This window comes from Bicyclus anynana, chromosome 16, assembly GCF_947172395.1.
Source record: "Bicyclus anynana chromosome 16, ilBicAnyn1.1, whole genome shotgun sequence".
Taxonomy (NCBI): Eukaryota; Metazoa; Arthropoda; class Insecta; order Lepidoptera; family Nymphalidae; genus Bicyclus; species Bicyclus anynana.
The window spans coordinates 14,247,457-14,262,232 of record NC_069098.1 but is presented as its reverse complement, the minus strand read 5'-3'; the positions used below and the strand labels follow the sequence as shown (position 1 = coordinate 14,262,232).

At 34.9% G+C, this 14,776-nt stretch overlaps 1 protein-coding gene across 1 annotated transcript in view; it reads right to left on the bottom strand.

Moving 5' to 3' along the window:
- The window catches only part of LOC112052585 (uncharacterized), a 40,420-nt gene extending 28,499 nt beyond the window's left edge, over positions 1-11,921 (bottom strand). The window contains exon 1 of the mRNA XM_052886339.1: positions 11,774-11,921. Within this exon, the coding sequence (XP_052742299.1) occupies positions 11,774-11,921 (148 nt within the window). The remainder of the gene's footprint in view (positions 1-11,773) is intronic.
- Positions 11,922-14,776: the final 2,855 nt, after the last annotated feature.

Sequence of the window (14,776 nt, the reverse complement as noted above, 5' to 3'; positions counted from 1 at the left end):
GGGTTGATAATGATGATGACACCCCCGTGCTTCGGAGAGCATGTCATTAACATTCAACATCTGCTAGTGACCGTTAAATTAACATTATCACCCGCCAACCCGCACTGCAGCAGCGTGGTGAGTCAAAGCTCCATATCCCCTCTTCTGTAAGGAGGACGGCCTGGCCCTGTAGTGGGTCAATACAATAGGCTGATAGGGATGATATTCTCTCAATTTTCTTTAACTTTGATAACGAAGTGCTTTCATACAACTTTTTCACTTCCATAATTACCATTAGAGGTTTGCTACTTTTTGTTTTAACTTGAGGTAAAAAAGACAGGTGTTTTCGAGCAAAATTGCAATATACAAAACTTTTTATGTTCGCAACGCAAAGTGCATCTTTACTTTGAGTGTGTCGAAGAGTGCCTTTCTTTAAATTTTTACAACAATTTTACAACACAAACTAATTAGTCTTTGTTGTTAAATTACATTTTTTTTAATAACTTATTTTTTTAAAGTTTCGAGTCTACATATGTTTTCTGTGCTACTATTGACGAGACCATAATGTTAAGATGAATTTTATATTAAGGTTATTATGTACATGAAAATTACGAGACAATTTAACTACACTATCAATAAGTCAAGTTAATATTTATATATTTCAATTAGGCACTTTTAAAACATCAGGTAATAAATATTATAATGGTGATAATAATCAGTTAAAACCAGTTGCTAAAAGATGCTAGACGCCATCTATTTCCGGAAGTCAGAAACTTCACCTCCTCAGAAATCAATTTTAATCAAATCCGTCCTTAAAAGAAACCCCCTAACTTTCAAGTCTGTAGAGCTTTTGCGATTATGTCATTCATACTTGTGATATTTCATTATGTAAACTTAATTTTACTGATAGCTTTGGTTAGGTCATAATGTATGTATAAACCATTTCATTACTTGATGTACAGAGCTCATAAATTTTCTCTCATAAAAGAAAAACAACGCAAAGGGAATCATTCCGAATATATTATTCAAAGTTTTCATACATAGCTGATGAAAGTACATCTGAGGGGCTTAAGGAAAAATGCTGTTGGCAAAATTAAAAGCGTCTTGATACTTGACGAAGAGATAAGGGTCTTGACAGATGATAGACTTTTGGTCTTGAATTTATTGGTCGATATTATTCATTGTCTTCACTTCGTGTTTTTTACAATCGTCTTCGACTGACCACCTCACTTGGGAATGACTTTTTAACTGAGAAGTTTGACTTCTAGGTCGTGTCATTTAAACATTGCAATGGTAAAAAACAATTAGACTATTGTACGGTTATTAATTCCAGTCAGTTAAATGACGAGTGCAACTGTCACTGATATGTCATTTTACTGACTGGACTGGTGATTTTTGTTAAGTACCAATTATTAGTTCGAAAGCATTCGCCTTCACCTATGTGATATAGTTCGAATCCTAGGTCGAGCTATAAAATATTGAGCTTTTCTTAGTAGCGGTCCAGAGCTGAAAAGTTAGTGGTTTAAACTTGCTTCAGAAAGCAAAAATAAACACGGTAAGTAAGATTATGACATTTTTTCAAACACGCACTGAATCTTAGTTTTATATCCTCTCTCCCACAGGGACCTGGCCAAGAAGTGGGCCATTTAAATAGTCAAATAATGATGAGGATTTCAATTAAATATTTAGCTTACAGTTAGTTCATTACAGTTATTCGGCGCTAACCAGGCTGTTTTTAGCTCAGTGCGACAACAAACGGCAAAACTAACCTCCGACAATAGGTCTGTAGTTTTTAATTGTATGGACGAGAATAGACAAAGTATTTCGCTATCTTCTTAATTGGTGGAACATAACATGGAACTTGTTATTGTGGTATTTTGGGCGTTGTTTTGCGGAAGTTCTTGGTTGTTAGTTCGTTACAGTAAATAAATAAAATAAATAAAAAAAATTTATAACTCGATTATCAGAAGAGAATGCTTTCAATGGGTCTATTATGTTGTTTTTTTTGTAAAATTTTGTTATTTTGTTTTTGGTGTAATAAAGTGTTTAATTATTATTATTATTATTATGTTTTTAACTGACTTGAAAAGATTTAACTTTATCCATAATGTTATAAACGTGAGAGTGAGTTCGTCACAATTTCACGGCTAAACCATTAAACCGATTTAAAAAGCTCCTTCCCAACAGCAAGCTATCTCATCAGCGAAGGCCATATTTCTCTATTCCAAAGAGTACGCTAGTTTCCTATAAACGTATCTCGTAACCACTGATTACTGAATTATGGCAACATCGAACATCGAAAATGCAGAATCGTAATATAATATGTATGTGTTAGTCACCAAAATAAACTGTATAGGACATAAAAGTTGCATACGGAAAATAAGCAAAATTAGGCAAGAAAAACTAAGCAAAAACTATTAAATACAAAATAAACAAATGAAAGTAAGCAAAACTAAGTAACTAAGCAAAATGAAGGAAACCTAATGCACTTAAAATATTTTCAAGTCCAGCCTCTTTAATCGAAAAGTTATTGAACGTCAAACTATTGATACTATTCCCTTAATTTATAATGATATTTATTTAATCCTTGAATAATGATTAGGATTACAAATTATAAGCATTACGTATTTACCAGCGTTGAGTTGAGATCTGATAATTTCTAGATGGGATTATAATCACAAATTCCACGAATCCTTAGATTAAAGGCGTATTTACGTATCCCATAATTAATGCCATTTGTTTCTAACCGACTTACAGCAAAGTAAAATATAAAATATTATTTTAAAAAATAATTTATTATTAAGGTACTGTTTGTACACATACGTAAGGTATGTGTTACACATGCTCTAAAATAGCATATATATCCTGTATGTATGTATGTATGTATGTAGTATGTATGTATGTAATATTCTTTATTACCTCATATCTTCCAGACCGCTGGACGGATTTACGTAATTAAGATATCGTTAGATTTGTCTCAATAACCCAAATGTTCTTAGACAGGTTAAACTAAAAAAAACAACAAAACGACTGTGAGACGCTATAGACTCGAGGTGAAATTTTTTTTTTTTTGTATATTGCAACATGGGTATCAAATTCAAGAACTTTTTGTGAGGATTTCAAAATGGTATATCATGGCCATGTTAAAAAAATACTACAATTAGAAAAACGTTATTTATTAATTGTATATACAAAATACGCGAGGCGAATGACTTTATGGTGCGAGGTTTATGAAGTGAAGTTATAAACACCTAAAATAGACTAAATTAAATATATTGATTATAAAAATCGGACAAGTGCGAGTCGGATTCGCCCACCGAGAGTTCCGTAGATTTTTTGAATATTTACTTAACCTCGGTTGGACGTAGGTAGGTATACATTATCGTACTTTGTAACATGTAACAAACGTAACAAATAAATCCGAAATTCAACATCTATCGTAACTAAAAAGTGTGAAATAAATAAATAAATTAAACAAATAAAAAACCCGACTGCATAAATTATACAAAAACTGAGAAGAAAAAAACAAGCTCAGTCCAGAAGTGTAGAAAGCAATTAGAAAACAGTCGGGACCTATTGCATTGAATAGAATGATTTTCGTTTACATTTTTAAAAGGTAGTTTAATTAATTTATTTATTAACATGCACGTAGTAATCGTGAACTGTAATAAGCATGTACGTATTAAAGGAGCATGCTTATCATCAGTTTCATCATCAAATAAGATTTTTTTTCGTTTTAAAGCTGACATAAATGAGATAGTTCCTAACAATATATGATGCAGATCGAATAATCTAATCCAAAGATATCGGCGTATTTCTATTGTAATAGAAATAATTAATTGTGGGGATATTTTCATTTTTTTTATTTATTTGTACTAGTAGCGGACTAATAGTTATTTTGGAAATATATTTCATGTAATTCAAAATTCAATTTCAAAACATATTTACATGGATTTCCACTCATTACATTTTAATTCATTAATTGTATTTCAAAAAAAGTAGGTATTACGATGAACTTCCTGTGAGGGCCCATGACCAGTTTAATTGAAACCTCATCATTATAGCTGAAAATCAAAGAGAAAAGCTGAAAATCGATGTAATTGGTTCTTTGACACAGTACAGACGACTGGCTACGAATTTGTTTAAAAAGCGGAAAATTCGTTTAGTGCAACTTGCAATACAATATACAGCTTTATGGTAGGAATGGAAATGAGAATGTAGGAAAGCATGGGAATGAGAGAATGGTAGGAGAATGAGAATCTTTCATGATTTTATGAAATTACAGACTATATTATCTGACTTAAAAAAATGTATATAAGCGTCAAATATGTTTTTTATAGATAGTAGATACGAGTACATCAGGTGCGGGTTCGAACACATTCTTTCCGGCGAATTGGAGGAAAACAATAATAATCATATCAGGTTATAATTATGTAAAAAAGTAATGAGCAAAATTTTTTTTAAATTAAAAAAATCGGTTGTCTGTAAAGTCAGTTTACTGACGATAGTTGAACGTGACAACATCATAAGAAAATACTGATGGAATGGTTGCATTTGTGAAAAGAAAATGTTCGTTTTTTTCTAAAATATTGTTTAATAATAATCTTCATAGACTAGAATATACTTTATTTCTTGTAAAAAAAGTCGGCAACCCTAGAGCGAGGGAACGACGCATGACGTTTTTTTTTTTAAGTGTGCAGCCGGTTTCATCGAATTATTAGACGTTGTCACGTCAAAAAAATAGAAAAGCCTGTCAAAAAGACTTTAAGAAACAAACGTTTTCTTATAGTTTATATACCAAGATATGGCTTCGCTTATTGATTAAAGCTGTGGCCCCGCGTCAAAAGCCGGTAATTATTAGCTCCGACATGGTATTTAGTTAGTCAGTTGTGTTTATGAATGGGGTAATTTTACCCTTTTGTAACTTAAGTAGGGTAGCGTAGGGTGTGATATTTGGGACACTTTTATTACATACCTAATTAGTTTCTTTTGTTGACAGTTGTATGAAGTTGTAATTCGCCACTACGAATATCGGTCACGGCTCACAGAGTTATGAAGATTAAGGGCCGAATAAACTACCTTTGGATTAGTCTTTTAACTTTCCAGAAGTTTTGTCTTGGTCTTTTATACTTAATATTATAGCGCTGCAGCTAGCTTTATGCTAAGTGACCTTTATTTTTTGTAGCTTAGGTTAGTTTTACTGACCAAATAAAAATATTTTTCTTTCTTTCTTTCAAGCTTACCACTGCCCACTAGGGTTGCCAATTCCTAGCATATCGAAACTTGTCTATCTTATCGAACTCTGAACTTGAATGCACGAGTTGAATACCTAGGTTTTATTACGGCTATTTGAAAATTACACATGAAAAAGCATATGCCACTCTTATTTTAGACAAATTTTTTGAAAAATGCAACCAGGTTTTGTCACTTATTTCGTAAAATACTATATTTTCTTCGAGCGTTATATATTTTTTACAGAAAAATCTGAAAAATCTTATATTTTTCTCAAGATTGACAACCCTACTGCCCACTGGGCCTACCAATAATAAATATTACGTGTCGAGAAATAGAGATCAATCAACCAATGGCGACGGAGTGGATCCAGCCCCCATCTCTTTCTTTCCAACGCAATGAAAGAGATATCGATATTTCTTCAGCTATTGGTTGATATTTCTCTTCGCGATATAGTTAGTTATAGTTAGTTGCGTGTTAGGCCTTCAGAAGCTGGTGACAGATGACACTGCTGGTGGTCCTAAGAGGTTTGAGAGTCAATTTTCAAGAAAAAATCCATCAACATTAACTAGTTTATTTTTGTTTAAAAATAATTCTTGTTATAATATTTGTTATGACCAATATTGGTACCACAGTCCAACGGGCGAGGATCGAACCTACGACCTTTTGGAGGCTTTTTTCGAGACTTCAAATATTTGTTCGTATCTACAAAGTTGCCTTAAGCTTTTATCTACAAAGGTACTAGATTAAAGGCTAAAGGGTTATAACTTCTAGGAAAGAAACAAGTCAATTAATTTGAATTAACGATGCTTTCCAGCTATGCTCTGTTCTTGGTAACGAAAAATGAACTTTACACACGATATCTCTGAGTGACAAACCATTTCAAATTACCCTAATTTTCTACGTTTCGTAGTAAGAAAGTGGGCATGTTAATGGTTTCAAATGAATGATGATACATTCATTTTTATGATTCATTTGACACGTAAATTGTTACTGAAAAATAACAAGGAATTTTGGGAGCATAGTTTCTCAACTAGGAATAACTAACAAAGACTAACTAACTAAGACTAAGACTAACTAAGACTACTGAAACAAAAAAGTGGTATTTCCCACAAATCTTGAAGCTACTCGCAAAGCGCCTTGTAAAATCAATCGCCATCGAACTATAAGTCAAATCAAAGTTTTTGTTAGAAAATATGATAATTTTCACAATTTCATTTCTCTTTGTGCCGTATTTTTTTAAAAATATCATTATAAATCCATATTTGGCTAACTACTGAGTTCGTGTCTCCTCTCAGAATGAGAGGTCCACCAATGCTGGCCCAATGCGGATTGGGAGACTTCACGTAGGACGAAAATTGAGAAAATTCTCAGATATGCAGGTTTCCTCACGATGTTTCGAAAACGTTTGAAACGTGACATTTAATTTCTTATAATGCACATACGAGTAGGTATAACTGAAAAGTTGGAGGTGCATGTCCCGGACTGGATTCGAATCTATACCCTTTGAAATCGGAGTTAGAGGTAATATCCACTGGGCCACTGGCAATCACTTTTCGGTCATTTTAAAATATTTAAATATTCCCGTCGCTCTCCAATTAATTCGAAATTCTGCATCAGGATTGGGTACGACAATAGTCCAATAGAAAATAGGGATCGAACCCATGACCTTTGAGGTTTACCGTGGACCTATTGAGGCTCTAAAAAGCATCTCGTAACGGGGGAAATGATATCCCTAGGAAAATATCAAAAAATTACGTTTCATACTTGATCAATTGAAACCCTTGAAATCTGTTAATAATCCAAATCTCCTTCAGTCCAAACTTCTATATAAAATAACGAAGATCTGTCTCTCGCAGGTTTTTAGTCCAATAGTGTGACTTGCAACACGAAAGGAGAAGGCAGAAGTTTAATAGCAATAAAAGTTTGTTTTAAGTAATTGAAAAATATACATAATGCGAACTTTTAACAATATTTACACCCACAGTTCTTTATGAGTCGTAAACGTCGAAAGGGAAAATTTACACGCCCGTGAATAAAAAGTATTAAAACAAAATTTAGGGGAAACTTATTTATCTACGTGCCTATTGTTTTGCTTTACTAGCAGACGCGTGTGACTCCGTCCGCGAAAGATTGTCTTTTTTCCTGATAGGTAACTTTTTTCTTTTGCAGTTTACAGTAGGTATGGTTACTGGAAGGAATCATCACGTAACGAAAAAGTGTTAAACAGAACGTATGTGTGTGTGTAATAATAATTCAAACAATATTAATTTGGTGTAGTACATGGAATAAAAGTCCAAAATATATCGATATCAGTTAATAAAAGTTAAGGATTTCTTATAAAACATCTTGTTGTACTCTAGTTTTCGAACGAAAACGTTTCTAAAACTAGAAAAATGTATGGGAATGACATTTGCTATCGACAAGTCACGTGATCGAGATCTGTCATTCCCATACATTTTTCTAGTTTTCGAAGCGTTTGCGATCGTAGAAAGAGAATCGACGTGCCATTTGTCTTATAATATGGTTTGTATCACGAGAAGTACGGAGGGTGAGAAGTATGTGTCACGAGTACAATTCCTTCTTGAATAAAAATATTTAATTACCTAATTAACATATTTTCTGATCTATGTTATTTTTATGGCACATAAAATTATACACGATTGTTTTTACGAAAAACATTTGAGCATTATTATAAGTCCCGTATCTTCTCCTTGTCCTTCTTTAACGAAGCGATAATAAATGGTGTGCAGTGACAATTCAAAATGGGCAAGCACTGGGTAGATTTATTGATGAAAAAATAAATTTCCCCGCGTTGAGTTTGTCTTTGGGCTAATCACATTAATATATTTGAATGTTTAATTATCGTGTGTGTTTGTTTATTACGCCGTAAAGTTGCGGCGTAATAAACAAACACACACGATAGCTTTGATTTGGTTTTTAAGGTTGCATTCACAATGAGTTCACAAGTACAGGAAATTGGACATATTTTGCTGGCCCTACCTATATGGGAGAAGGGTAAAGAGACGATAATGATTCAAAATTCACACCAACAATTTTCCATTTACGAGTAAATGCAAGGTTTCCTGGAAGAAATCGCTACGTAGGGATAAGGCGCCTTTTGTATCCTACTTCTGTGCTTTACTTTTTTCTTTCTTGTTATTTCTTATGTTGTGGTGTACAATTAAAGTATAAATAAATAAATATCGAATAAAAAGACACCCTAAAGCAAAATAATAAAGAAAACACGTTATAAGTATCTTAAAATGGAAAACGACTTTCTTTTTAGAAAAATTATTAAGAAAATTAATTAAATTTAGATAAAACTATAAGGCAAGTTGGGGTCCCAAGGTGCTGGAATGGCGACCCCGCACCGGAAAGCACAGTTTTGTCGGACCGAGGATATCAAGCGGGTTGTAGGGAGCCGCTGGATGCTGACGGCTCAAGACCGTTGTGCTTGGAGGTCCATGCAAGAGGCCTATGTCCAGCAGTGGACGTCTATCGGCTGATAAGGATAAGGCAAGGCACCCTTTGTATTTAGACTAAACTCCAAATACAAAAGGTGCCTTACGGAACGGCATAGTTCAAAATGGACTCCCCCTAAAAATAAAGATTAAAAATAAACAATTTTATATTTAGATATTGGAAGACAGCTCAAAGCAAAATAATAAAGAAAATACGTCATATAACGGAAAATGACTTTATTCTAGAAATTTTCGCGGCGACAAAGCACAAAAGAACTGAAACGTACACCGTGGAATGGATAATACGTATAGGTACGCGTAGGTGTTATGTAGTAAGAGCAACAGGTGGGTGACCTATTCTTACGACTTGCTTATAGGAAGCTTCGTGCCTCAGTTCTTTTTTGAGGAAGAATGATTCATTCATTCGTTCATTCATTCATTACCAGAAAAATTCAATGATCTAAAATTACAGGGTCAAGCCTCCCTCCTAATAGGAGACGGGATAGAGAGCTTACACCCAAGACTTCACACTACCATTTTTTTTAATTCTCTATAAGTTAGCACTTGATGGTAAGTAATGATGCAATATCTAAGATCTAAGCGAGGTAACTTGTTAGGAGTAGGAGAAAAATTCACACCCCTTAAGATTTCTCAACGACATCGTACCGGGACGCTAAATCGCTTGGCGTTGCGTCTTCGCCACCCAGCCAGATCTAGGCTAATTAAGAAAATCTCAATCTCCTCAGCCAGGGATCGAACCCAGGACCTCCGTTTTGTAAATTTACCGCGCATACCACTGCGCCACGGAGACCGTCAAAAAGGCCGTGTTGGTTTTTAATTTCATCATCATCATTAACAACCCATATTCGGCTCATTGTTGAGCACGAGTCTCCTCACACAGTGAGAGGGGCTAAAGTCTTAGTCCACTACGCTGGCCCAATGCGGATTGGCAGACTTCACACATGCAGAGAATTAAGAAAATTCTCAGATATGCAGAGTTCCTCACGATGTTTTTCCTTTACCGTTTGAGTCACGTGATATTTAATTTCTTAAAATGCACACAACAGAAAGGTTGAAAGTGCATGCCCTGGACCGGATTCGAACCTGCATCTTCCTAATCGAAGTATCTATCCACTATCACATCTCGGTTTTTAATTTCAATTATCTAAATTTAAAACTTATTAGTACCTTACTCTCTCTAAAAATGCGAAACCAAAAGGAATAACAATAACAAGTAATGTTATTCTTTCTTTAATATTTTACCGACATTAGATTGGAACCCTATGGGTACTTTCCAACGATGAAAATTGTATGTTTACTTTACTTTATTAAAAAAGTAAAAAATCGTTTTTTAATTACTACGTGCACGGGTAGGTATCTAATATATAGAGTATATTTTAAGTCTACGCCGACGTTGGTCCAGCGATTAGCCTGTGTGGTTTCGAATTGTTATTAATTAAGTCTTAGGTTCAAATCCAGAGTCAAGCAATGAAATACTGAGCATTTAAGTAAAAATTCTTTACCCACAGTGAGCCAGTTAATGGTGTTATAGCGCCAAGCTTTATAGAGTACTATCTCGGTCATTATAATTAACATCTGATAGTATATCTCACGTTGAAAAAAAATAGTAGATTGTATAACAATCTACTATTTTAAGGGGCTAAAAAGACCCATTATATACGAGGTATTTTTAGGGCCCGAGACGAAGGCGAGGGCCGCCTAAATAGAAACCGAGTTTATAATGGGTTTAGCCCCACGTGTTACACTCTGCTTATCACTACGATTGCGAGAAAATAAAATAGTTTAGTACGATATTCAATGATTTATATTAATTGAAAATTAAATGTACAAAGTCTACAATTTTGGATATTAAGGGAGATGCTTTTATCCGGCAACATAATTTCCGACTCCTGTGTCTTTTTAGCCCCTTGTATAACAATCTACTATAAGTTTTTAGTTTTTAGTGTGTCCTAGCATAGTGAACGAAACCGCAAGTATGTTTTGTGTGGTATGGGCAATTTCATTATTTTCATTTTAATAAAAAATCACAGAACCAATTTTCATGAAAATTAAATGGGACCAATCTGGAAGTACACTCTTTCAAACAAGAAAAGAATTCTCGAAATTGGTTAAGAAATAAGGAAGATAGGTAACAAACTTAAAAAAAATACGCGTCAAATTGAGAACTTCCTCCTTTTTAGAAATAGGTTAAAAATAATAAAATAGATATTCAAACTATTAGTACCTACCTAAATATTAAAAAAAATAATAAAAGTTAAATTTTCAATAAAAGTTAATAGTTTTTCAATAAAACACAAAATTGCATTGCAGTTGTTAGTAGGTTTTTTAGAACAGCAATTACTTATTGTTTTAATATAATTACGCTTTAAAATCTGTAAAATCAGTGTTGACAAATTAATTAGTTAATTAACTCAATAGCCTTGAACAATGAATAAATAATTTTTTCCTTATTTTATTCCAAGAAATTTTATATAGATTGCGGGCGAAACTTACCCAAACTGTAAGTTGAATTTATGAAACTCAACAAAAGAAAGCTACTAGCATTTTAATATATTTCTAGATTTATACCTATAGAAAAGGATTTTAAAGATCTTAAAGTTTCTGAAATTCCAAAAATCCAATTTTAAAGAACAAAATTATAACCAAGCACAGATTTTGGAAGTCTTTTATTAAACTGTAATTAAGACCGAATTTAAAAAAGTAAGTACTCGTAACTCCTAAAAGTTTCAATATTAAAGTAAGAGTAAACACAATTTAGTTTTTCAGAAAAGTAAAATCCGAATTAAAAAAAATTTGAATAACAAAGTTGCAAGCATCCACTTTATTTAGGGAACACACTGAATCTAAACAGATTTTCGAACGAAACGATTTTTTTTTAGTTGCAAGTATCACCGAATTTGAAAATGGAACTCTACAAAAGTTTGAATAACAAAGTTGAATCCACTTTATTTAGGTAACACACTTAATCTAAACAGATTTTCGAACGAAACGATTTTTTTAAATTGCAAGTATCACCGAATTTGAAAATGGAACTCTACAAAAGTTTAAATAACAAAGTTCACTGTTCAGCTACTCACCAGCCAGTATCGCGAAGAGAGCTGCCGCGGCTAGAGTCATCGCTGCGGTGTAACGCACGGTGCGTCGACGAGTGCCGCGCGTTGTCTCCGAGCGAGCCTTATAGCAAGGGTGGTCCGCCCTCGACCGCCCCCGTACCACAGAATACATAATCCCGTACTACGTTATACGCAGCGGGTGATATGCAAAATGTAGTTACAGAATACAACCAATATTAATAAAATTAGGTAATAAATAATCTGGTGAAAGCTGAAAATGATATAGTATCAATACTTGGACCTTGCTCACAAGATGAAGATGAATGAATGATTGAGTTTTTATCTCTCATTTATGTATTTGTTCTTTTTTTTAATTTTTAACAATGTTACAAATACGAAATATAAAACAAAACACTATTAACATTTTATAAAAAAAAAATCAACGCTCCCACAGCGGAACATTTGAATGCTTAAGCAACCGGCGGTCAGGGCTCCAGAGTGAGGAACCTCGTCACAATACGCGCCGTCTCAAGAATCACTGCCTTCTGTATCCGACTCTTGATCCAACAGTTAAGCGAAAGCTTTTTAAAGTGTTGGTCGAAACTTTTCGCTATTAGACTGCAACAACTATTGGGACAATAATAGTTGCCTCAACATTCCACATCGCTTTACTGTTGGAACAAGGGTCGAATACAGAAGTAATCCTTGAGACAGCGCGTATTGTGAGGTTCTTCATTCTGGGGGCCAAAACAGTAGAGCTTGGGCTCTCAAAAGACTCGTAAATAAAGGGTAAGTACTTAAATACTAGAAAAATATTATTTACCTACTTAAAATAGCATTAGTTTGCATTTCGTCCAATTGCATTAAAATAAGCTTAATAGCGTTAAGCCTCATGCATGTAACTACAGCAACAAACATCTCTTCAGACTGGAATAGAGCAAACAACAATCGAAGCAGACAAAACAAAATTACGACATAAATAAGTATGGTGGTAGTACCTACAACCCCGAACGAGCTTCGTCACTAAAGCTCTATTCTGTGTTTACTCAGCGAGTATCTTTTCAGCCAGCAGTATGCATTTCAAAAATGCACTGCTTTCCCTCAGAACTCATTACTAATCTATATCGCAGCCCGAGTTTCTCTGCGTGATCGAATCATAAATGAGGAGATCCGCAGAAGAACCAAAGTCACAAACATAGCTCAAAGAGTTGCGATGTTGACGTGGCAAAGGGCGGGGCATATAGTTCGAAGAGCCGATGGTTGTTGGGGTCCTGTGGCGACCCCCCACCAGGTGGACTGACGACATTAAGCGAGTCGCAGAGATTCGCTGGATGCAGACGGCTCAGGATCGTGATGTTTGGAAGTCTCTATAAAAGTTCTATGTCCTGCAGTGGACGTGCATCGGCTGATATGATGATGAAATGATTGCAGCCCGCAATGGAGCAGTGGCCCATATTCCCTGAAGAAGGCCTGCCCCCCTAGCCAAGTGGCACGTCGATTCTCTTTCTACGATCGCTAACGCTTGTAAGTCTAAATGTATGGGAATGACAGATCATGATCACGTAACCTGTCGATAGCAAATGTCATTCCCATACATCTTTCTAGTTTTCGAAGCGTTAGCGGTCGAAGAAAGAGAATCAACGTGCCACTTGGCTAGAAGGCCAGGCCCTGAAGGAATTTTCCATTGTGTACATATAGTGCTTACCCTAGTTAAAACTTTGTGTACAACACTGTCTACGTCTCCCAAGCAGCGCGTTCAACCAGCGTGCGATGCGCAGTATCCTACATAACTAGCAATTGGACCTAGGAGTTACAATTTAATTACGTACAAGTAACAATTTACGTTCCAACGAGCGACTCGCCCACCATAACCGCGCAGCTAAACCTTTTAGAACGAGAGGTTGCGACAACCAGACTAACCTCATGAAGGCTGAAAGTTTGTCAGCCTATGACTACCATGAGCATATGCCTACCATATTATGGAGTTAATAAGACCGTGGTGCTTTTAGAGGTTTTCAGATCCTCAATGGTTCAAGTATAAAACACATTTTTTTTATAATACGGGATATCATGAGGAAACATGTCTCCAATCACTAGAACCTTAGCTGTGTGACAACTTTTTTCTAGAACCTTAGTTTCGGCACTTTAATTGGCTTCCATACCTACGGTAGGAGCATAGGCTTACAAAGTTTCGGTTTGTACTATTATGTATTGTGCTTTCAGACAAAAAGAAGTATGTCTAGCTATCGCGAGCTGTTAACACATTTATTTATGGCTAATAATAGTAATTTCTCCATGTGTTCTCTGTAGCTGGAATAAGGAATATTTAATAGTGGATTCCATTTAAACCACTTTTTGTAATTTAATTTGTGCGTTTGAATTTTCTCGTAAATTTTCCTTAATGGCCGCCCGATCGCGGTTCTTTGGAAAACAATTTAATATCTAAATCGCTGTCAGCTTTTCTAAAAACAAAATATTAGTTACAAATTATAATTACTAATTAATTGAGGGTTTGAGAAAAACTTAACTTTTAAGAGTATTTAGGGTTTCAAAAGAAAAGACGGATTCCTTATAAGATCACTGTGGTACCCGTCTGTCTTTATTTTTTTTTATTCTTTACAAGTTAGCTCTTTACTACAATCTCACCTGATGGTAAGTGATGATGCAATCTAAGATGAAAGCGGACTAACTTGTTAGGAGGAGACTGAAAATCCACATCCCTTTCGGGATCTACGCGACATCGTACCGGAACTCTAAATCGCTTGGCGGTAAGTCTTTGCCGTTAGGGTCCACCGCGCATACCACTGCGCCACGAAGGCCGTCAAGACCCGTTATCTCGGAAACGCGTGGAGGATACGAGTTGAAGTTAAATCCATATACAAGTAGGTACTCCGGAAAGAAATCAATCTTTTAAGATACTGTAAAAATATTATATTGTTTTCGATTTATGACAAAAAATTATTTGTACGGAACCCTGGGTGGACGTTTCCGAATCGCACTAGTCCGGTTTTTGATTGTTCCGAAACC